Source organism: Macrotis lagotis, chromosome 5, assembly GCF_037893015.1.
Source record: "Macrotis lagotis isolate mMagLag1 chromosome 5, bilby.v1.9.chrom.fasta, whole genome shotgun sequence".
Lineage (NCBI taxonomy): Eukaryota > Metazoa > Chordata > Mammalia > Peramelemorphia > Peramelidae > Macrotis > Macrotis lagotis.
In genome coordinates this window covers 273,578,782-273,600,308 of record NC_133662.1, presented here as the reverse complement: position 1 = coordinate 273,600,308, position 21,527 = coordinate 273,578,782, and the positions used below count along the sequence as shown (strand labels likewise).

The 21,527-nt window shown below is 47.9% G+C and overlaps 1 protein-coding gene across 2 annotated transcripts in view; it reads left to right on the top strand.

Moving 5' to 3' along the window:
• Positions 1-2,300: 2,300 nt before the first annotated feature.
• Positions 2,301-21,527, top strand: part of LOC141489193 (uncharacterized) — a 35,259-nt gene continuing 16,032 nt past the window's right edge. For both annotated transcript variants that reach the window (XM_074189974.1, XM_074189973.1), the window contains exon 1: positions 2,301-2,395. In XM_074189974.1, the coding sequence (XP_074046075.1) occupies positions 2,363-2,395 (33 nt within the window). In that variant the 5' untranslated portion in view covers positions 2,301-2,362. The remainder of the gene's footprint in view (positions 2,396-21,527) is intronic.

The following is a 21,527-nucleotide window of genomic DNA, read 5'->3' as shown; positions in this document are numbered from 1 at the left end:
TGATTATTTCAATGATGCTAAAAAGCCTTTGATGAAATACAACATCCATTCTTACTAGAAACACTAGAAAGTGAGGAATAAATGGAGGTTTCCTTAAAATAATAAATAGTATCTATCTAAAAACCATCAATAAATATCATTTTTAATGAGGATAAACTCAGAGCATTTCCAATAAATTCAAGGGTGAAACAAGGATACCCGTTATCACCATTACTATTCAACAGAGTATTAGAAATGTTAGCTTGAGCAATAAGAGAAGGAAAAGAAATTGAAGGAATGAGAATGGGCAGTGAGGAAGCAAAGCTTTCACTCTTTGCAGATGATGGTAGCCTTAGAGGAAATGAGAAAATCATCCTAAAAACTCCTTGAAACAATTAACAAATTCTGCAAAGTAGCAGGATATAAAATAAACCCACACAAATCATCAGCATTTCTATATGTGAACAACAAAGTCCAAGAGCAAAAGATAAAAAGGGAAATTCCATTTAAAGTAATTACAGACAATAAACACTTGGTAACCTTTACCTCCCGGGACAAACCCAGAAACTTGTATGAACACAATTACGAAGGACTTCTCACCCCAAAAAAGGCAGATTAAATAACTGGAAAAATGTCAAATGTTCATGGTTCTACCCAGACAATTCTACCCAACTTGAATGACTTATTCAGTGCCATAGCAATCAAACTAATTATTTTATGAAGCTAGAAAAAATAGTAACAAAATTCAAGTAAAGACAGGTCAAGAATAACAAGGGCACTTAAACCTGTTAAACCGCTGGTGAAGAGTCTGAAGTGACTAAAATGTTTTTTTATTAAGACACCTGAATGGAGGCGCCTCTCAAGGTGGGGGAGGAGTGAGGACGCCCCACAGGTCGGGACTAACTGCGTGGATTAGAGAAACGCCCTCAGCTGACTGGCCGGGGGCAAGAAGGGCCAACAATGGGGGCCGGAGAGGCGTGGGGGGCTGGGGGGCTGGTGGGGCCGGAGAGGCGTGGGGGGGCTGGGGGGCTGGTGGGGCCGGAGAGGCGTGGGGGGGCTGGTGGGGCCGGTGGGGCCGGAGAGGCGTGGGGGGCTGGGGGGCTGGTGGGGCCGGAGAGGCGTGGGGGGCCGGTGGGGGCCGGAGAGGCGTGGGGGGCTGGGGGGCTGGTGGGGCTGGTGGGGCCGGTGGGGCCGGAGAGGCGTGGGGGGCTGGGGGACTGGTGGGGGCCGGAGAGGCGTGGGGGGGCCGGTGGGGGCCGGAGAGGCGTGGGGGGCTGGGGGGCTGGTGGGGCTGGTGGGGCCGGTGGGGCCGGAGAGGCGTGGGGGGGCTGGGGGACTGGTGGGGCTGGTGGGGCCGGTGGGGCCGGAGAGGCGTGGGGGGCTGGTGGGGCTGGTGGGGCCGGAGAGGCGTGGGGGGCTGGGGGGCTGGGGGGGGCCGGTGGGGCCTCGCTGGGCCGCCCGGCCTTCCTCCACCAGGCAGGGCCCACGGAACTCGCCGCGGTTCTCTGTGGAGCGAGCGGAGGGGCAAGTGGAGGCCCGTGCGGGGCGGGAGCCCGGGGGAGCCTGGGGCGCCGAGGCCGCGCCGGGCCGGGCCGGGGCGCAGAGCCGGGCCGGGGCCCCGCCTGCCCTTCCCGAATCCTCTAACACAAGAGGCCTAGAACGTTCCCCGGACTGTCCGCCGCGGGGGGAGGGGACGGAAACGGGAAAATGAAAGATCAATAAGAGAAAACCGGGGCGGGCCGGGCTTCGAGAGACCCCAGAGCGGAGAAGCTCGCGCAGGCTAACTGGCATTTATCTCCCGGCCCCGCCTCCCTCCCGGCCCCGCCTCCCTCCCGGCCCCGCCTCCCTCCCGGCCCCGCCTCCCTCCCGGCCCCGCCTCCCTCCCGGCCCCGCCTCCCTCCCGGCCCCGCCTCCCTCCCGGCCCCGCCTCCCTCCCGGCCCCGCCTCCCTCCCGGCCCCGCCTCCCTCCCGGCCCCGCCTCCCTCCCGGCCCCGCCTCCCTCCCGGCCCCGCCTCCCTCCCGGCCCCGCCTCCCTCCCGGCCCCCTTCCGCCTCCCTCCAGGACCCTCCTCCCGGCTCCTCCTCCTCCCTCCCGGCCCCTCCTTCCGGCCGGCCCCTCCTGCTTCCGGCCCCTCCCCGCCGCCGGCGGTCGCTCGCGCTGCCTGCTGGGAGCTGCGCCCAGGTGAGCCCGCGGCTCCTCCGCCCCCGCCCACGCCCCGCCCCCTGCCGGTCGCCGCGGCTCCGGCCTTCCTCCCCCTCCTCCTCCTCCTCCCCTCCCCTCCCCCCCCTCCTCCGCGCGCCCCCGGCCCCCTCCTCTGGGCGCTTTGTCCCCCAGCCCCAGGCCCGGCGCCGCCCGCGGAGGACCCGGACCGGAGCCGCAGAGGATGGCCCCCGGGGGCCCCGGGCGCCCTGCCCAGGTGAGTGCCCGCAGCGGTCAAGGCCGTGGCCGCTTCACGCCGGGTCGGAGGCGCCTGGGGGCTTCTGCCCGACCCCCTGCGCCCCGCCCTGCAGCCCCGGGCGCCCCAGCCACCCTGCCAGCGCGGCCCCCTCCCCCCGGGACCACCAGGAGGTCCAGGGAGCCCCTGCCCAGCGCCTGCCCCTGGACGCTGCCCTCCTGGGCTGCCCAGGCCGCTCTGAGCCCCGCCTTGCCCGTCCCTGCCCGCGTGCCAGCCTGTCGGGACTAGGGCCTGCCCCCGGGCAGGTGGGGTCCTCCGAGAGGGACCAGGAGAAGGCTGCCCACCGCGGTAGGGATTCCGGGCAGGGGTCCCCGGGGCAGAGGAGGGCAGAGGAGGGGGCCTGGGCTGGTGCATTCTCTGCCAGAATCGTCAGCCCCGCAGCCCAGCGTGGCAGGGGCCCAGCAGGCAGGCGGCTGTGGCGTTTGTGTTCAGGCAAAGGGCAGCACCGAAGGGGCTTCTGCAGATGTCATGCGTTCTCATTTTCTTTTATGAGGTTATCAGCTGTTTCTAAGATTTCCTTCTTTGATCCACTTTTTTTTTAAGGTTTTTGCCAGGCAGTGGGGTTAAGTGGCCTGCCCAAGGCCACACGGCTAGGTCATTCTGAAGTGCCTGAGGTCGGATTTGAACCCGGTACCCTGACTCCAGAGCCAGTGCTTTATCCACTACGCCACCTAGCTGCCCACAATCCACTTCTTTTTAAGGATTAAATTCCAATGAATGTTTAATTTCTTTTGTCTGTTACTGAATGTAATTTTATTGAATTGTGATCTAGAAAGGATTCATTTAATATTTTTGTTTTTCTGCATTTGGTGGTTGGTGAATTTTCTATGTTCTAATACATGGTCACTTTGAGTGTAGGTGCCATGCACTCTTGGAAAAAAGATATATTTTACTATTATCATTCAATTTCCTCCAGAGATCTGATCTATCATATCTAACTTTTCTAGAATGTTAGATGTCCTTAACTTCTTTCTTATTTATTTTTTGGTTGAATTCGTCTAGTTCTGAGAAGGGAAAGTTGAGATCCCTTCCTAGTATAGTTTCATTATCTATTTCTTCCTGCAAATCATTCAACTTCTATTTGGTGTCATTGGTACCATTTGGTGCATCTATATTTAGTATTGATAGGATTTTATTTTCTACAGTACCAATACAATTTTCTTCCTATTTCTTTTCTTTAGATCATTGACAGATTCATAAACAAAGCAAAAGCAAAAAGGGGGGCATCCTCTCAATTTCCAATTCTTTGCCTTTATCAAAAGTGTTCCTTTAAATATTTTGAACATTGGATCTTTTCCCCTTTTTCTGATCTCTTTGAGATAGAGACCTATAGAGGTATTGTTTTATCAGAGGGTATAAAGGTCCAGTTTTATTGCTCTTTAGTCATAATTTCAAATTGTTCTTTATAATAGTTGGCTTAGTTCACAACTCCACTAGTAAATATTAGTGTTCCAGTTTTCCCACATCTTCTCCAATATTAATCATTTTCCTTTTTGTCATTTTCACCAATCTGATAGGTATGAGGTGTGGTACATCAGAGTTTTAATTTGCATTTCTATGATCCCTAACAATTTGAAACATTTTTCCAAATGACTATAGATAGCTCTAGTTTCTTCATTTGAAAATTGCCTGTTCATAACTTTTGATCATTTATCTATTGAAGAATGAATTGTATTATAAATTCAACTTGGTTTATTTTAGAAATAAATCTTTTAGGAGTGGCTAGGTGGTGCAGTGGATAAAGCACCGGCCCTGGAGTCAGGAGTACCTGGGTTCAAATCCGGTCTCAGACACTTAAGAATTACCTAGCTGTGTGGCCTTGGGTAAGCCACTTAACCCCATTTGCCCTGCAAAAACTAAAAAAAAAAAAAAAATCTTTCATTGTCATCATTGAAAATTATTTCCCAGTTTTCTGCATTCCTTCTAATCTTGGTTGTATTGGTTTTATTTGTACAAAATCTTTCTTTTCCTGTATTCTATCTTCCCCCTACTTGGACTTTTCTTTCTCCTTTCCCCTTATCCCTCCTTACCAGTGTTTTGCTTCTGATTGCTGCCTGCCTCACACTGTCCTTTCCCTTTTTCCTTCCTGCTTCCCTTTAGGGTAGAATAAATTTCTAATCCCAATTGGGAATGTGTGTCATTCCCTCTTTGTGCCAAATCTCTTGGGAATAAGATTTACTCAGTGTTTACATTATTCCTTGTATCCTTCTACTATAATAGGTTCTTTGTTCCTCTTCATATGGAATTATCTTCTAATGCTTCTGCCTTCTTTGCCCAGTATAAACCTTTTCTCATATCTCAGTTGTTTTCTACCTGTCTTGTATCCACGCATTCTGTCAAAGTATACTCCTTTCAGCGGTTCTTTTTTTTTAAATAAAGCATAGATATATTTATTACATGCCCTTGTTCCCCACAGAGGAGCATGGGGTGGAACAGAAGAGCTCATAAAAGCTTTTGAGCCTATAGGGATCTCTAAGCAGATCCAGAGAATGGGAGGCCCAAATCCAATGGCCAAACAGAGAAAGAATACTATTATGCTGGAGTGCTAAGTGGCACACCTGGTTGGTTCTTCCACTCTCCAAACACTGTTGAGATGTGGGTGGGAGGTGAGATGGGATGGGATGACCATCTTGGCAGGAGGGTCAGGAGGAATCTGAGTCAAGGGCTGCTTGCTCAGTCAGTGGTGGGGAGAGGGCTTCCTTCATCTTCCCCATTTTTTCTTTTTTTAAAGATTTAATTTGAGTTTTACAATTTTCCCCCCACCTCTTACTCCCCCCCCCCCCACGGAAAGCAATCTGTCAGTCTTTACTTTGTTTCCATGTTGTACCTTGATCCAAATTGGGTGTGATGAGAGAGAAATCATATCCTTAAAGAAGAGACAAGAAGTCTAAGAGGTTACAAGATCAGACAATAAGATATCTGTTTTTTTTTTCTAAATTAAAGGAAATAGTCCTTGTACTTTGTTCAAACTCCACGGCTCTTTATCTGGATACAGATGGTATTCTCCATCACAGACAGCCCCAAATTGTGCCTGATTGTTGCACTGATGGAATGAGCGAGTCCTTCAAGGTTGAACATCACCCCCATGTTGCTGTTAGGGTGTACAGTGTTCTTCTGGTTCTGCTCATCTCACTCAGCATCAGTTCATGCAAATCCCTCCAGGCTTCCCCGAATTCCCGTCCCTCCTGGTTTCTAATAGAACAATAGTGTTCCATGGCATACATATACCACAGTTTGCTAAGCCATTCCCCAATTGAAGGACATTTACTGGATTTCCAATTCTTTGCCACCACAAACAGGGCTGCTATGAATATGTTTGTACAAGTGATGTTTTTACCCTTTTTCATCATCTCTTCAGGGTAATAGACCCAGCAGTGGTATTGCTGGATCAAAGGGTATGCTCATTTTTGTTGCCCTTTGGGTGTAGTTCCAAATTTCTCTCCAGAAAGGTTGGATGAGTTCACAGCTCCACCAACAGTGTAATAGTGTTCCAGATTTCCCACAACCCTTCCAACAACGTCATTATCCTTTCTGGTCATATTGGCCAGTCTGATAGGTGTGAGGTGGTACCTTAGAGAAGCATTAATTTGCATTTCTCTAATAATTAATGATTTAGAGCAATTTTTCATATGGCTATGAATTGCTTTGATCTCCTCCTTTCAGCTGTTCTGATAGAAGCACAATTCTCAAGAGCCATAACATCATCACATCATAACCAGTTTATATCCACACCCTGTGTCCAAGTCCCCACTTTCCAGTTGTCCCAGTAGAAACTCATTCCACATGAGCTAACTTACTATCACATCTTCATCAATTTGTCCTCTGTCCAATAGAAATATAACTCTCATGAGCTAAAGGAAATCATCACATGATATGAATTTATACCCCACATCCTCTGTCTAATCATGTTCTTTTCAACTGTCCTAAAAGAAATATAATTTTCAAGACTTACAGATATTGTCTTTCTGTTTAGTCTTATGACAAACTTTTTTTTACTTCCTGTTTACTTTTTAAACATCTCTTGAGTTGTATTTGGAGAACAAATTTTCTGTTCAGTTCTGGTCTTTTTATCAGGTAAGTTTGAAAGTTTCCATTTCTTTGAAAATCCATCTTTCCCTTGAAAGAATATGCTGAATTTTCAGGGTAGCTGATTCTTTGTTATAATTCAAGCTCCTTTGCCTGCCAGAATATCATGTTCCAAACTCTCTGATCTATAATGTTGAAACTGAGAAGTACTATAGTTCTCTTTTGGCAACTTGCCGTATTTTCTTCTTTAGCTGAGAATTCTGCATGACTATAATATTTCTTTGTGTTTTTATTTGGGGATCTCTTTCTAGGGGTGAATAGATTCTTTCAAGAACTATTTTATCTTCTTGTACTAGGATATTAGGGCAGTTTTCCATGATAATTTCCTGTATATGTCCAGGCTCTTTTTCTAATCTTGTCTTTCGAGGTGGCTAGTGGCACAGTGGGTAGAGCACTGGCCCTAGAGTCAGGAGGACCTGAGTTCAATTCAGGTCTCAGACACATAATAATGACCTAGCTGTGTGGCCTCGGGCAAGCCACTTAACCCCATTGCCTTGCAAAAAACTAAAAAATAAAAAAAAAAGAGTACTCTGTTAAAAAAATAAATCTTGTCTTTCAGACAGACCAGTAAATCACAAATTTTCTCGTCTGGATCTATTTTTTTGATTGGTTATTTTTCCTAAGAGGTACTTAAACATTTTCTTCTATTTTTTTCAACCATTTGGTTTTGTTTAATGGAATCTTGGAGTCTCATAGAGTCATTACTTTTCCATTTGTTCAATTCTAATTTTTAGGGTTTTGTTTTATTTAGTTAATTTTTGTGTTTTCTTTTCCAATTGGTTAATTTTACTTTTAAAAGAATGTATTTCTTCCATTTGGCCAATTTTACTTTTAAATGTATTGTTTACTTCAGTTAATTTTTAATAATTCCTCCTGCATGATTCATTTATTTTCCTCAATTTTTCATCTTTCTCTCTCTTTTGTTTTTTAAAATCCTTTTTGAATTCTTCCAAGAGGTCTTTTGGGGTTTTTAAGACCAATTGAGAAACCCTTTTGAGGTTTCACATGTAGGCATTTTGTCCCTGCTTTCTTATAAGATGGCATTTTTATCATCCCTATAAGAATAGTATCCTATTATGATTAGTGCTTTTGGGAGTTTTGTTCCCCCTCAATTGTATAGTTGAACTCTGCTCCTGGGGCAAAAGGGATAAGTCCCAAGATTTTGTGCTGGGATGGGGGTGGGCAGGGGAACTGGTCTCTAGTTTACTACTTACATACAGGCCTTTCCTGTGGTGTGTCCCTGCATTAGGGTAACCCACTTTGTTATTAAGTGGTTTCAGGAAAATCTCTCAGAGCTTCTGTCTTCTTGTCATCATCTTCCATCTGGTTCTTAGGTAGAAGCTGTCAAATTCTATGTAAATCCTGGCTGTAGCCACACATTTTTTGATTTGTTTCTTTTTCAGTGCTTATAGTACTTCCTCCTTCATTAGTGAATACTGGAATTTGGCTGTCCGGGGTCTTCTTCCCCGGACTCCCGAGTGAGCTCCTCAGTGGGCACTGCTTCAGGCGTCCCTGGTGTTTTCCCTCCCCCGGGGATCAGCGAGGAGGGACTCAGGCAGACACTTCTTCAGGAGGCATATGTTTTATTAGGTGCAGAGGGATCCCCCGAATAGCTCAGGGTGATGGCTAATATAGGGGGTTCGTTCTGGGCTGCCACCCCGATCCGCCCCGAGGGCAGGACCTACCACCCGATTGGAGCAATGGACACAGGCCAACCAGGTGAAGCCACTGCTCCCCTTAAGGAACCGTGTCTTCTTTAGATTGGCCTGACCTCACTCTCGGGGAGGTCCTATCCACTCAGGCGGTCAGGGCCGACCCCCGACAAACTCCCCCTTTTTGTTTAACACAATTAGCGCCCCACCTGCTTATGGGGGGGGGCAGAGCACCCTGGCTCGGTTCAGTCAGTAATCACACAGGGGCTGCCCGAGCCCGGCGATGGCGTGGGCCTAGGAGGTCCGCCTTCAATGCCTCCAGAGAACGAGAAAAGATGAAGAACAATAGTTTCAGGATACATGGGAAAAAGAGACAAATCACAATAAACATTCCTACAGCCGGCAAGAAGGAAAACAACCATCTCAGGTGGAGGGCACCCGTAAACCATTTTAGAAAGGAGTCTTCTTGATCATCCCACTCAGCTCTGAAATGGGAGGAAATGTTGTTGAGCTGGGCTATCAGCATATCTAATTGGTGGATGTCATTGGAGGTGTTGTAGGCTAACATCGCCCCCTGTAATGCCTGTTTAACTCTACCCCAGTCTGATGGGAACTGTGACATATTTACAGGCAAATTAAGCACACAGAGAGGCTGATACTTATAATGGCATTGAAGTTTCATGTACCCTGCCATAAGGGCCAGTCTATCCCCTAACCAGAGGACTGTTGTTTCCAATGCTCCTATTTGCTTCTGTAGAAGGGAGTCAACATGTTGCTGGTAATGCCAGAGGGAGACCTGGTTTGTTATGAATGTTTGGATAGTAGAAGCTAACATAGTCACCTCACTCTCTAGTTCCTGGATCTGCCATTCCTCATACATCTCAACAGCCAAGTTCACCAAACTCAAAGCATCCCCGATCCCATCCCTCCTGGTACGTAACAACTTTTCCCCCACTGCACGGTACAATTTTTTTCACCAAAGAATCAGCGGGGGACAACGCAAAATCTTCTGCTTTGACAGGTAGGAGTTGGTAGGGAGGGGATACAGCTAGGAACACAGCATACCCAGTATGATTATACCGTAAAACATTTGTAAAAATCGGGTCAGTACAAGTGATGTTAAAAAGGGGTAAACCAGCGGACTCCCCCTTTAGTTGAATAGTCAGGTTAGCAGGGGGACAAAGAAGGAAGAGAGCGTCCGGAGGGGTGTGCGCGGTGGCACTCAGCCGGTAGCACAAGCGGTCTGTGCCGTCCTTGGTTTGATGGCAAGAGCTGTTAAGAGTCTTAAACACATTATACCATTGTTGGAATGAAAAGTCATGACAGGCATCGTCATTACGAGGGCATGGCCACAGGCGAAAAGAGGCGTTCACTCCCCCTAAGGCCGCTCCTATTTTCCAGAGGTCGGGATGCATCTGTCCATACGGTAAGGCAACAGGAGTGGGAGAGGGTCTCATGGTGTACGTGGTGTGGTTCTGCTGTCCATCCCAAAACCATAACTCAGTGTTGTTAGGTAGCCCAAGTGGTCCTAGTCTTGGGATGCCCGTGGAGCAGGGTACCGTAGGTATGAATACTTGCGAACGGTGGCCTACTGGGCAGGGTGGTAGGGAATGTCCTGCTAGGTCGTTGCCTTCTTCTGCTCCAATATCTTTTCCTTCGTCTCTTCATAGGCCCTGGTCCATTTGACGGGCACCCAGCGTGTTCCCTCACCTGTTTGGAGACATAAGAATCCCTTTCCCCACACCTTAACCTGTGCAGGGCCGTGCCAACGACCCTCCTCATCTCTCCACCAAACTGTGGTCGGACTTTGCAAGTGTGCTTTTTTATCATGTTTTTGTGTTTGTTGTTCATCATGTTTTTGTGTTTGTGTTGATGTTGACAGCATCTGTTTCATGGCAGGGGTGATGCCTTGTTCATTATCAATCAAATAATTCCTAGTGAATACTGCTGTTGCTACCTGGGCTGCAGTGAGCCTACCACGCACTCCCCCTTTTTGTTTAATGAGAGTGCGCTTCAAGGATTGATTGGCACGCTCCACGATGGCTTGACCGGTGGGGTTGTAAGGGATACCGGTAACATGGGTGACACCGAATTGGTGGCAGAAGCGAGCAAAAGCAGAGGAGGTATAGGCCGGGCCGTTGTCGGTTTTTAACAACCGAGGTATCCCGTGGGTGGCAAAGCAGTGAAGGCAATGAGCTATCACATGGCGTACAGCCTCACCAGGCTGCAAAGTGGCCATAATAAAGTTAGAAAAAGTGTCCACAGTGACATGAATCAGGCTGGCCTGAAAGTGGGTGACATCCATCTGCCAAATGTCATTAGGGGCCAGGCCCCGGGGGTTGGTGGCATGTACAAGCAGGGCAGGGCGGAAAGGGACACAATGCCTGCATTGTCGGACAATGCGACGTGCCTCTTCCTTAGGAAGACCATAAAGCCGTGCAAGTGTTTTTGCTGGGAGATGAAATGTGTCATGAACAATAGAAGGATCTGCATACATGACTATCTCACTTTTGATATCAGGGTCAAGGAGAGCCGAGTCAGCTATGGCATTCCCTGAGTATATTGGGCCAGAAGTGGACACATGAGATCTGACATGTAAGACATAGAGGGGGTCAGAGTGGTGTAGGAGAGACTGTTGTGCTTGGTGTAAAAGATCTATGACTGCAGAATTGGACAAAGAAAGATCTGCTAGAGCTAACTGTTGCAATAAGACAAAGCAGTAATAGCTATCAGTGATTAAGTTAAAAGGCTCATAAGCACACAGTTCTAAGGCTATCACAATGGCCTGCAATTCATTCTTTTGAGCTGAGGTATATGGGGTTTGTAGCACCTTCAATATCTTCCTGTCTGGAATATAAATAGATGCTCTATGGTGTTTGGTAGCATCGGTAAAAACATTGACTCCCTGTACTGGCTGAGGAACTACAGGGTTGGAGGGATACTTCAAAGGGAGTTGCAACCATCCTCGTAATGAGGGAGGTGGATGACCCTGAGAAGTGGGATAAATAGACAATAACATGGCCCACTCCTCAGAGTTCTGTGCTAGATGAGTAAGTATTGCAGGATCCTCTTGGAGCAGTAATATAGGAATGGTACCAAAAATAGTGATTGCAGCTTCCGCTGCTTTCAAAAGGAGTTGTGCATCCACTTCAAACTTGGAGGGTATAGACTTCATGGATTTAGATGAATGTACCCATTGTAAAGGACCTGTAACTTGGAACACTACTCCGGCCTTACCCAATGAAGGATGACACACCAGAGTTACATAAACCGGAGCGGCTGGATCTAATCGGGCAACAGTTGATGTGGATGCTAAGTCCTGTATCTGAGTAACAGCTTTTATGGCTGCAGGGGTCCATGTACGAGGCGAGTTCAAATCAGATGAGCCTTTTAAAATATTATACAATGGATACATCATATCATTGGAAATAGGAACTACATTCCTCAGCCATTGGATTGAACCAATTAATTTCTGAAAGTCATTTAATGTAGAAACTTGAGCTGTATCAATCTTAGGAGATTTCTTCACTAAATCCTTGTATACCTGATGTCCTAAATATGTGTAGGGAGGTTCTGTTTGTATCTTTTCAGGGGCAACTTGTAACCCATATGCTGCTAGGGCTGAGGTAATCTTTTGTAAAATAAGTGAGACATCAGTCCGGTGGGATGCAGAAATTAATATGTCATCCATATAATGAATAATAATGGCTCCTGAGTGTTCTCGCCTAATGGGCATCAAAATCTGTGCAACATAAACCTGACATAGAGTGGGACTGTTTGCCATGCCTTGGGGAAGGACTTTAAACTGAAAACGCTGAGCAGGTTCTTGATAATTTACAGCAGGTACACTAAAGGCAAAGCGCTGTCTATCTACAGGGTTAAGGGGTATACTATAAAAACAATCCTTTATATCTATAACAGTTATGGGCCAAGTCTTTGGAATGGCAACTGGAGAAGGCAACCCAGGCTGGGTGGTACCCATAGGTTGTAGAGTGGCATTTACTTTTCTTAGATCTACTAACATTCTCCATTTCCCACTTTTCTTTTTGATTACAAAAACTGGGGAATTCCATGGGCTGGTGGATGGCTCTACTTGTCCAGCCGATAAAAGTCCTTGTACTATGTTAGCAAGGGCCTGTAATTTCTCTTTTGTGAGGGGCCATTGATCTACCCAAACCGGTTTGTCAGATCTCCAAGTCAGTGGTATGGGTTGCGGCCCTCCAGTGACCCCTAGTGGTTTAAAGCTGTGTCTGTAGTCAGAGACAAGCCCAAAGTTTGCAAAACATCCCTCCCCCATAGGGACATAGGAATAGTAAGTACCAAAGGGCGGAAAATCCCTGCTATATCATCACTTTTCCATTTTAGAAATCTTAGAGACTTTTTCGCCAAAGTTCCTCCTGAAACTCCCATGATATCTTGGGGAGTTTTTGAAAGTTCCCAACAGGGCTGCCAATCTTTTGTGGATATGACCGAGACATCAGCACCTGTATCAATTAAACCTACAATCTCTCTTCCCTCCACTATAAGTGGTAAAGTGGGACGGTGGGCTGATATAGCCTGTGTCCATGCCACAAATGTGTCCTCATTGGTACACTCTCTCCAATCCTTATCTATCCAGGGGAGGGAAATAGCAAGAGCAACAGTCTCACCGCCTTTTAGTTCTATTGGATAATGGTGGGGATTTGTAACAGTTATAGAAGTCTGGCCTGGGCTTAGGAGCTGTGTGTGGACAATGACCTGGGGAGCGAGAGCAGTTCCAATCACTAAACGGTGGAAGTCCCTAGGGGAGGCTTTAACAGTAGTCGTAGTCCATGGGCTCAATTCTGTGCTCTCTGAGAGGGGAATAGTAACCGAGGGATTTAATAGGTCAGCCCTGGGGTCGGGCCCTCGGCTTCCCGACCCCTCTTCCCGTTTCCCTGGGGCCCATCATTGCTATACTTCTTATTTTTCTGTCTACAATGCTTTGCTATATGACCAGGTTTACCACAGACAAAGCACTTCATTGCACTCTTCTGGGAATTACGGCACTCAGCTTGAAAGTGACCGGCCTTCCCACAACGAAAACAGTTTCCTTTACCCTTTGATCTAGGCACCAAGCTTGTGGTTTGTAAAGCATTAACGAGGAGGTTAATAGAGGTTTGGAGAGGATGGGGGGGGGGGTTCCTCGTCTAGGGCCTTATCAATTATCTCCTCTAAGGAGGGGTCAGCAGGCAGAGTAGCTAGCAAGCCTTTTGAATGAGTTAGCCCTCCCTTTATCAACTGAATGATTAAAGGCTGTGCTGCATTTCCTGTCCCGAATTTCCCTTCCACAGTAGTCTGCACTCTGCTGATAAAATCTACAGCAGACTCCTTAGCTCTCTGTTTCAGCTGCTGCAGGGGAGTCGAGGCTGCTCGAGCCAGTTTGTTCAGGGCATTCAGTCCTGCTATCTGCACTGCCCTGACAATGGGTTCTGAAAGTTGTAATTGAGCCTCCACCGTGTTAAATTGGCCACATCCAGTGAGTTGATTAGTGACTAAATCAGAATTATTTGGGTCTATGATCTCAGCCTGTAGCCTGGCCTCTCTGCGCCAGTAGGCAGCCCAGGCGGTGTAATGTGATGACTCTAACACCGCTTGTAAAGTTTCATCCCAATCCATGGGGAGCCAGGCGGCAGTCTGAGTGTTAGAACTTACGAGCCGTTTTACATAGGCAGATCCTGGCCCATAATTATGGACTGCCTCTCTGAGATCTTTGATAAATTTGTACGGTATTGGGCGGCGAACTCTAACCTGTTGGCCATTTTCTCTTTGCACAAATATTGGGTAAGCAGCTGCTGAGGAGGTAAGATAGTCTAGGTCTTCTTCCTCTACTTCCTCCCCATCCTCCAAAGCCTTATGAATGGCCTGCTGTAAACGAGTCCGGCGGGGTGCCTGTCTGGGGACGGTTGCCCCAGACCCTTCCTTTCCTGTTATCAGCACGTGGCTCCAGCCATCTGCACCCTGTCCGCAGATCCCTTGCCATTCTGTATGTTTGCCCTTTTGTTCTAAAATCTTACTATCACTTTTTACCGGGGCAGGCGATCGACTCGCAGCAGCCAGTTCTTCCCAAGGGTATTTGGGGGCTGGTTCCCTCTGGTCATCAAGCCCCTCATCTGGGGGCGGGGGCCATTCAGGTTCCCCCAGTAATGAGGGTCCTGTTTGTGATTCTCCGGACACGGCTCCTTGTGGGGGCTGCGGGTCAAGGGCCGCAGCCACCACGGAGTAAATTACAAAGTCTGTGTCCATTAGAAAGCCAGGTTTTTCTGTGTTGTAAGAGGACATTTGAGTTCCTACCACTCTCCACTTCTGAGGGTCAATGCCGGTGTGGGAGACCCAAGGAGAGACAACCAATATTTTTTCCACCCAATCCTTACATTCTTTTATACGGACTCTTATACCATGAGTCTTTACTAGTGCATGTACTTGACATGCTAATACTCCTGAATCCTCTGGCTGTAAATGCTTAGACATTCCTTTGCCCATCTTTACTCCCTCTAGGTGTCCCGTGGACCTAGGGTGTCTGCCTCTTCTGTTTTTACTTAAACAGGCTTACCTCACTCGGCGGGGTCTTCGGGTGTCCCTGTTCGGGGGCCAGTTCTGTCCGGGGTCTTCTTCCCCGGACTCCCGAGTGAGCTCCTCAGTGGGCACTGCTTCAGGCGTCCCTGGTGTTTTCCCTCCCCCGGGGATCAGCGAGGAGGGACTCAGGCAGACACTTCTTCAGGAGGCATATGTTTTATTAGGTGCAGAGGGATCCCCCGAATAGCTCAGGGTGATGGCTAATATAGGGGGTTCGTTCTGGGCTGCCACCCCGATCCGCCCCGAGGGCAGGACCTACCACCCGATTGGAGCAATGGACACAGGCCAACCAGGTGAAGCCACTGCTCCCCTTAAGGAACCGTGTCTTCTTTAGATTGGCCTGACCTCACTCTCGGGGAGGTCCTATCCACTCAGGCGGTCAGGGCCGACCCCCGACAAACTCCCCCTTTTTGTTTAACACAATTAGCGCCCCACCTGCTTATGGGGGGGGGGCAGAGCACCCTGGCTCGGTTCAGTCAGTAATCACACAGGGGCTGCCCGAGCCCGGCGATGGCGTGGGCCTAGGAGATCCGCCTTCAATGCCTCCAGAGAACGAGAAAAGATGAAGAACAATAGTTTCAGGATACATGGGAAAAAGAGACAAATCACAATAAACATTCCTACAGCCGGCAAGAAGGAAAACAACCATCTCAGGTGGAGGGCACCCGTAAACCATTTTAGAAAGGAGTCTTCTTGATCATCCCACTCAGCTCTGAAATGGGAGGAAATGTTGTTGAGCTGGGCTATCAGCATATCTAATTGGTGGATGTCATTGGAGGTGTTGTAGGCTAACATCGCCCCCTGTAATGCCTGTTTAACTCTACCCCAGTCTGATGGGAACTGTGACATATTTACAGGCAAATTAAGCACACAGAGAGGCTGATACTTATAATGGCATTGAAGTTTCATGTACCCTGCCATAAGGGCCAGTCTATCCCCTAACCAGAGGACTGTTGTTTCCAATGCTCCTATTTGCTTCTGTAGAAGGGAGTCAACATGTTGCTGGTAATGCCAGAGGGAGACCTGGTTTGTTATGAATGTTTGGATAGTAGAAGCTAACATAGTCACCTCACTCTCTAGTTCCTGGATCTGCCATTCCTCATACATCTCAACAGCCAAGTTCACCAAACTCAAAGCATCCCCGATCCCATCCCTCCTGGTACGTAACAACTTTTCCCCCACTGCACGGTACAATTTTTTTCACCAAAGAATCAGCGGGGGACAACGCAAAATCTTCTGCTTTGACAGGTAGGAGTTGGTAGGGAGGGGATACAGCTAGGAACACAGCATACCCAGTATGATTATACCGTAAAACATTTGTAAAAATCGGGTCAGTACAAGTGATGTTAAAAAGGGGTAAACCAGCGGACTCCCCCTTTAGTTGAATAGTCAGGTTAGCAGGGGGACAAAGAAGGAAGAGAGCGTCCGGAGGGGTGTGCGCGGTGGCACTCAGCCGGTAGCACAAGCGGTCTGTGCCGTCCTTGGTTTGATGGCAAGAGCTGTTAAGAGTCTTAAACACATTATACCATTGTTGGAATGAAAAGTCATGACAGGCATCGTCATTACGAGGGCATGGCCACAGGCGAAAAGAGGCGTTCACTCCCCCTAAGGCCGCTCCTATTTTCCAGAGGTCGGGATGCATCTGTCCATACGGTAAGGCAACAGGAGTGGGAGAGGGTCTCATGGTGTACGTGGTGTGGTTCTGCTGTCCATCCCAAAACCATAACTCAGTGTTGTTAGGTAGCCCAAGTGGTCCTAGTCTTGGGATGCCCGTGGAGCAGGGTACCGTAGGTATGAATACTTGCGAACGGTGGCCTACTGGGCAGGGTGGTAGGGAATGTCCTGCTAGGTCGTTGCCTTCTTCTGCTCCAATATCTTTTCCTTCGTCTCTTCATAGGCCCTGGTCCATTTGACGGGCACCCAGCGTGTTCCCTCACCTGTTTGGAGACATAAGAATCCCTTTCCCCACACCTTAACCTGTGCAGGGCCGTGCCAACGACCCTCCTCATCTCTCCACCAAACTGTGGTCGGACTTTGCAAGTGTGCTTTTTTATCATGTTTTTGTGTTTGTTGTTCATCATGTTTTTGTGTTTGTGTTGATGTTGACAGCATCTGTTTCATGGCAGGGGTGATGCCTTGTTCATTATCAATCAAATAATTCCTAGTGAATACTGCTGTTGCTACCTGGGCTGCAGTGAGCCTACCACGCACTCCCCCTTTTTGTTTAATGAGAGTGCGCTTCAAGGATTGATTGGCACGCTCCACGATGGCTTGACCGGTGGGGTTGTAAGGGATACCGGTAACATGGGTGACACCGAATTGGTGGCAGAAGCGAGCAAAAGCAGAGGAGGTATAGGCCGGGCCGTTGTCGGTTTTTAACAACCGAGGTATCCCGTGGGTGGCAAAGCAGTGAAGGCAATGAGCTATCACATGGCGTACAGCCTCACCAGGCTGCAAAGTGGCCATAATAAAGTTAGAAAAAGTGTCCACAGTGACATGAATCAGGCTGGCCTGAAAGTGGGTGACATCCATCTGCCAAATGTCATTAGGGGCCAGGCCCCGGGGGTTGGTGGCATGTACAAGCAGGGCAGGGCGGAAAGGGACACAATGCCTGCATTGTCGGACAATGCGACGTGCCTCTTCCTTAGGAAGACCATAAAGCCGTGCAAGTGTTTTTGCTGGGAGATGAAATGTGTCATGAACAATAGAAGGATCTGCATACATGACTATCTCACTTTTGATATCAGGGTCAAGGAGAGCCGAGTCAGCTATGGCATTCCCTGAGTATATTGGGCCAGAAGTGGACACATGAGATCTGACATGTAAGACATAGAGGGGGTCAGAGTGGTGTAGGAGAGACTGTTGTGCTTGGTGTAAAAGATCTATGACTGCAGAATTGGACAAAGAAAGATCTGCTAGAGCTAACTGTTGCAATAAGACAAAGCAGTAATAGCTATCAGTGATTAAGTTAAAAGGCTCATAAGCACACAGTTCTAAGGCTATCACAATGGCCTGCAATTCATTCTTTTGAGCTGAGGTATATGGGGTTTGTAGCACCTTCAATATCTTCCTGTCTGGAATATAAATAGATGCTCTATGGTGTTTGGTAGCATCGGTAAAAACATTGACTCCCTGTACTGGCTGAGGAACTACAGGGTTGGAGGGATACTTCAAAGGGAGTTGCAACCATCCTCGTAATGAGGGAGGTGGATGACCCTGAGAAGTGGGATAAATAGACAATAACATGGCCCACTCCTCAGAGTTCTGTGCTAGATGAGTAAGTATTGCAGGATCCTCTTGGAGCAGTAATATAGGAATGGTACCAAAAATAGTGATTGCAGCTTCCGCTGCTTTCAAAAGGAGTTGTGCATCCACTTCAAACTTGGAGGGTATAGACTTCATGGATTTAGATGAATGTACCCATTGTAAAGGACCTGTAACTTGGAACACTACTCCGGCCTTACCCAATGAAGGATGACACACCAGAGTTACATAAACCGGAGCGGCTGGATCTAATCGGGCAACAGTTGATGTGGATGCTAAGTCCTGTATCTGAGTAACAGCTTTTATGGCTGCAGGGGTCCATGTACGAGGCGAGTTCAAATCAGATGAGCCTTTTAAAATATTATACAATGGATACATCATATCATTGGAAATAGGAACTACATTCCTCAGCCATTGGATTGAACCAATTAATTTCTGAAAGTCATTTAATGTAGAAACTTGAGCTGTATCAATCTTAGGAGATTTCTTCACTAAATCCTTGTATACCTGATGTCCTAAATATGTGTAGGGAGGTTCTGTTTGTATCTTTTCAGGGGCAACTTGTAACCCATATGCTGCTAGGGCTGAGGTAATCTTTTGTAAAATAAGTGAGACATCAGTCCGGTGGGATGCAGAAATTAATATGTCATCCATATAATGAATAATAATGGCTCCTGAGTGTTCTCGCCTAATGGGCATCAAAATCTGTGCAACATAAACCTGACATAGAGTGGGACTGTTTGCCATGCCTTGGGGAAGGACTTTAAACTGAAAACGCTGAGCAGGTTCTTGATAATTTACAGCAGGTACACTAAAGGCAAAGCGCTGTCTATCTACAGGGTTAAGGGGTATACTATAAAAACAATCCTTTATATCTATAACAGTTATGGGCCAAGTCTTTGGAATGGCAACTGGAGAAGGCAACCCAGGCTGGGTGGTACCCATAGGTTGTAGAGTGGCATTTACTTTTCTTAGATCTACTAACATTCTCCATTTCCCACTTTTCTTTTTGATTACAAAAACTGGGGAATTCCATGGGCTGGTGGATGGCTCTACTTGTCCAGCCGATAAAAGTCCTTGTACTATGTTAGCAAGGGCCTGTAATTTCTCTTTTGTGAGGGGCCATTGATCTACCCAAACCGGTTTGTCAGATCTCCAAGTCAGTGGTATGGGTTGCGGCCCTCCAGTGACCCCTAGTGGTTTAAAGCTGTGTCTGTAGTCAGAGACAAGCCCAAAGTTTGCAAAACATCCCTCCCCCATAGGGACATAGGAATAGTAAGTACCAAAGGGCGGAAAATCCCTGCTATATCATCACTTTTCCATTTTAGAAATCTTAGAGACTTTTTCGCCAAAGTTCCTCCTGAAACTCCCATGATATCTTGGGGAGTTTTTGAAAGTTCCCAACAGGGCTGCCAATCTTTTGTGGATATGACCGAGACATCAGCACCTGTATCAATTAAACCTACAATCTCTCTTCCCTCCACTATAAGTGGTAAAGTGGGACGGTGGGCTGATATAGCCTGTGTCCATGCCACAAATGTGTCCTCATTGGTACACTCTCTCCAATCCTTATCTATCCAGGGGAGGGAAATAGCAAGAGCAACAGTCTCACCGCCTTTTAGTTCTATTGGATAATGGTGGGGATTTGTAACAGTTATAGAAGTCTGGCCTGGGCTTAGGAGCTGTGTGTGGACAATGACCTGGGGAGCGAGAGCAGTTCCAATCACTAAACGGTGGAAGTCCCTAGGGGAGGCTTTAACAGTAGTCGTAGTCCATGGGCTCAATTCTGTGCTCTCTGAGAGGGGAATAGTAACCGAGGGATTTAATAGGTCAGCCCTGGGGTCGGGCCCTCGGCTTCCCGACCCCTCTTCCCGTTTCCCTGGGGCCCATCATTGCTATACTTCTTATTTTTCTGTCTACAATGCTTTGCTATATGACCAGGTTTACCACAGACAAAGCACTTCATTGCACTCTTCTGGGAATTACGGCACTCAGCTTGAAAGTGACCGGCCTTCCCACAACGAAAACAGTTTCCTTTACCCTTTGATCTAGGCACCAAGCTTGTGGTTTGTAAAGCATTAACGAGGAGGTTAATAGAGGTTTGGAGAGGATGGGGGGGGGGGTTCCTCGTCTAGGGCCTTATCAATTATCTCCTCTAAGGAGGGGTCAGCAGGCAGAGTAGCTAGCAAGCCTTTTGAATGAGTTAGCCCTCCCTTTATCAACTGAATGATTAAAGGCTGTGCTGCATTTCCTGTCCCGAATTTCCCTTCCACAGTAGTCTGCACTCTGCTGATAAAATCTACAGCAGACTCCTTAGCTCTCTGTTTCAGCTGCTGCAGGGGAGTCGAGGCTGCTCGAGCCAGTTTGTTCAGGGCATTCAGTCCTGCTATCTGCACTGCCCTGACAATGGGTTCTGAAAGTTGTAATTGAGCCTCCACCGTGTTAAATTGGCCACATCCAGTGAGTTGATTAGTGACTAAATCAGAATTATTTGGGTCTATGATCTCAGCCTGTAGCCTGGCCTCTCTGCGCCAGTAGGCAGCCCAGGCGGTGTAATGTGATGACTCTAACACCGCTTGTAAAGTTTCATCCCAATCCATGGGGAGCCAGGCGGCAGTCTGAGTGTTAGAACTTACGAGCCGTTTTACATAGGCAGATCCTGGCCCATAATTATGGACTGCCTCTCTGAGATCTTTGATAAATTTGTACGGTATTGGGCGGCGAACTCTAACCTGTTGGCCATTTTCTCTTTGCACAAATATTGGGTAAGCAGCTGCTGAGGAGGTAAGATAGTCTAGGTCTTCTTCCTCTACTTCCTCCCCATCCTCCAAAGCCTTATGAATGGCCTGCTGTAAACGAGTCCGGCGGGGTGCCTGTCTGGGGACGGTTGCCCCAGACCCTTCCTTTCCTGTTATCAGCACGTGGCTCCAGCCATCTGCACCCTGTCCGCAGATCCCTTGCCATTCTGTATGTTTGCCCTTTTGTTCTAAAATCTTACTATCACTTTTTACCGGGGCAGGCGATCGACTCGCAGCAGCCAGTTCTTCCCAAGGGTATTTGGGGGCTGGTTCCCTCTGGTCATCAAGCCCCTCATCTGGGGGCGGGGGCCATTCAGGTTCCCCCAGTAATGAGGGTCCTGTTTGTGATTCTCCGGACACGGCTCCTTGTGGGGGCTGCGGGTCAAGGGCCGCAGCCACCACGGAGTAAATTACAAAGTCTGTGTCCATTAGAAAGCCAGGTTTTTCTGTGTTGTAAGAGGACATTTGAGTTCCTACCACTCTCCACTTCTGAGGGTCAATGCCGGTGTGGGAGACCCAAGGAGAGACAACCAATATTTTTTCCACCCAATCCTTACATTCTTTTATACGGACTCTTATACCATGAGTCTTTACTAGTGCATGTACTTGACATGCTAATACTCCTGAATCCTCTGGCTGTAAATGCTTAGACATTCCTTTGCCCATCTTTACTCCCTCTAGGTGTCCCGTGGACCTAGG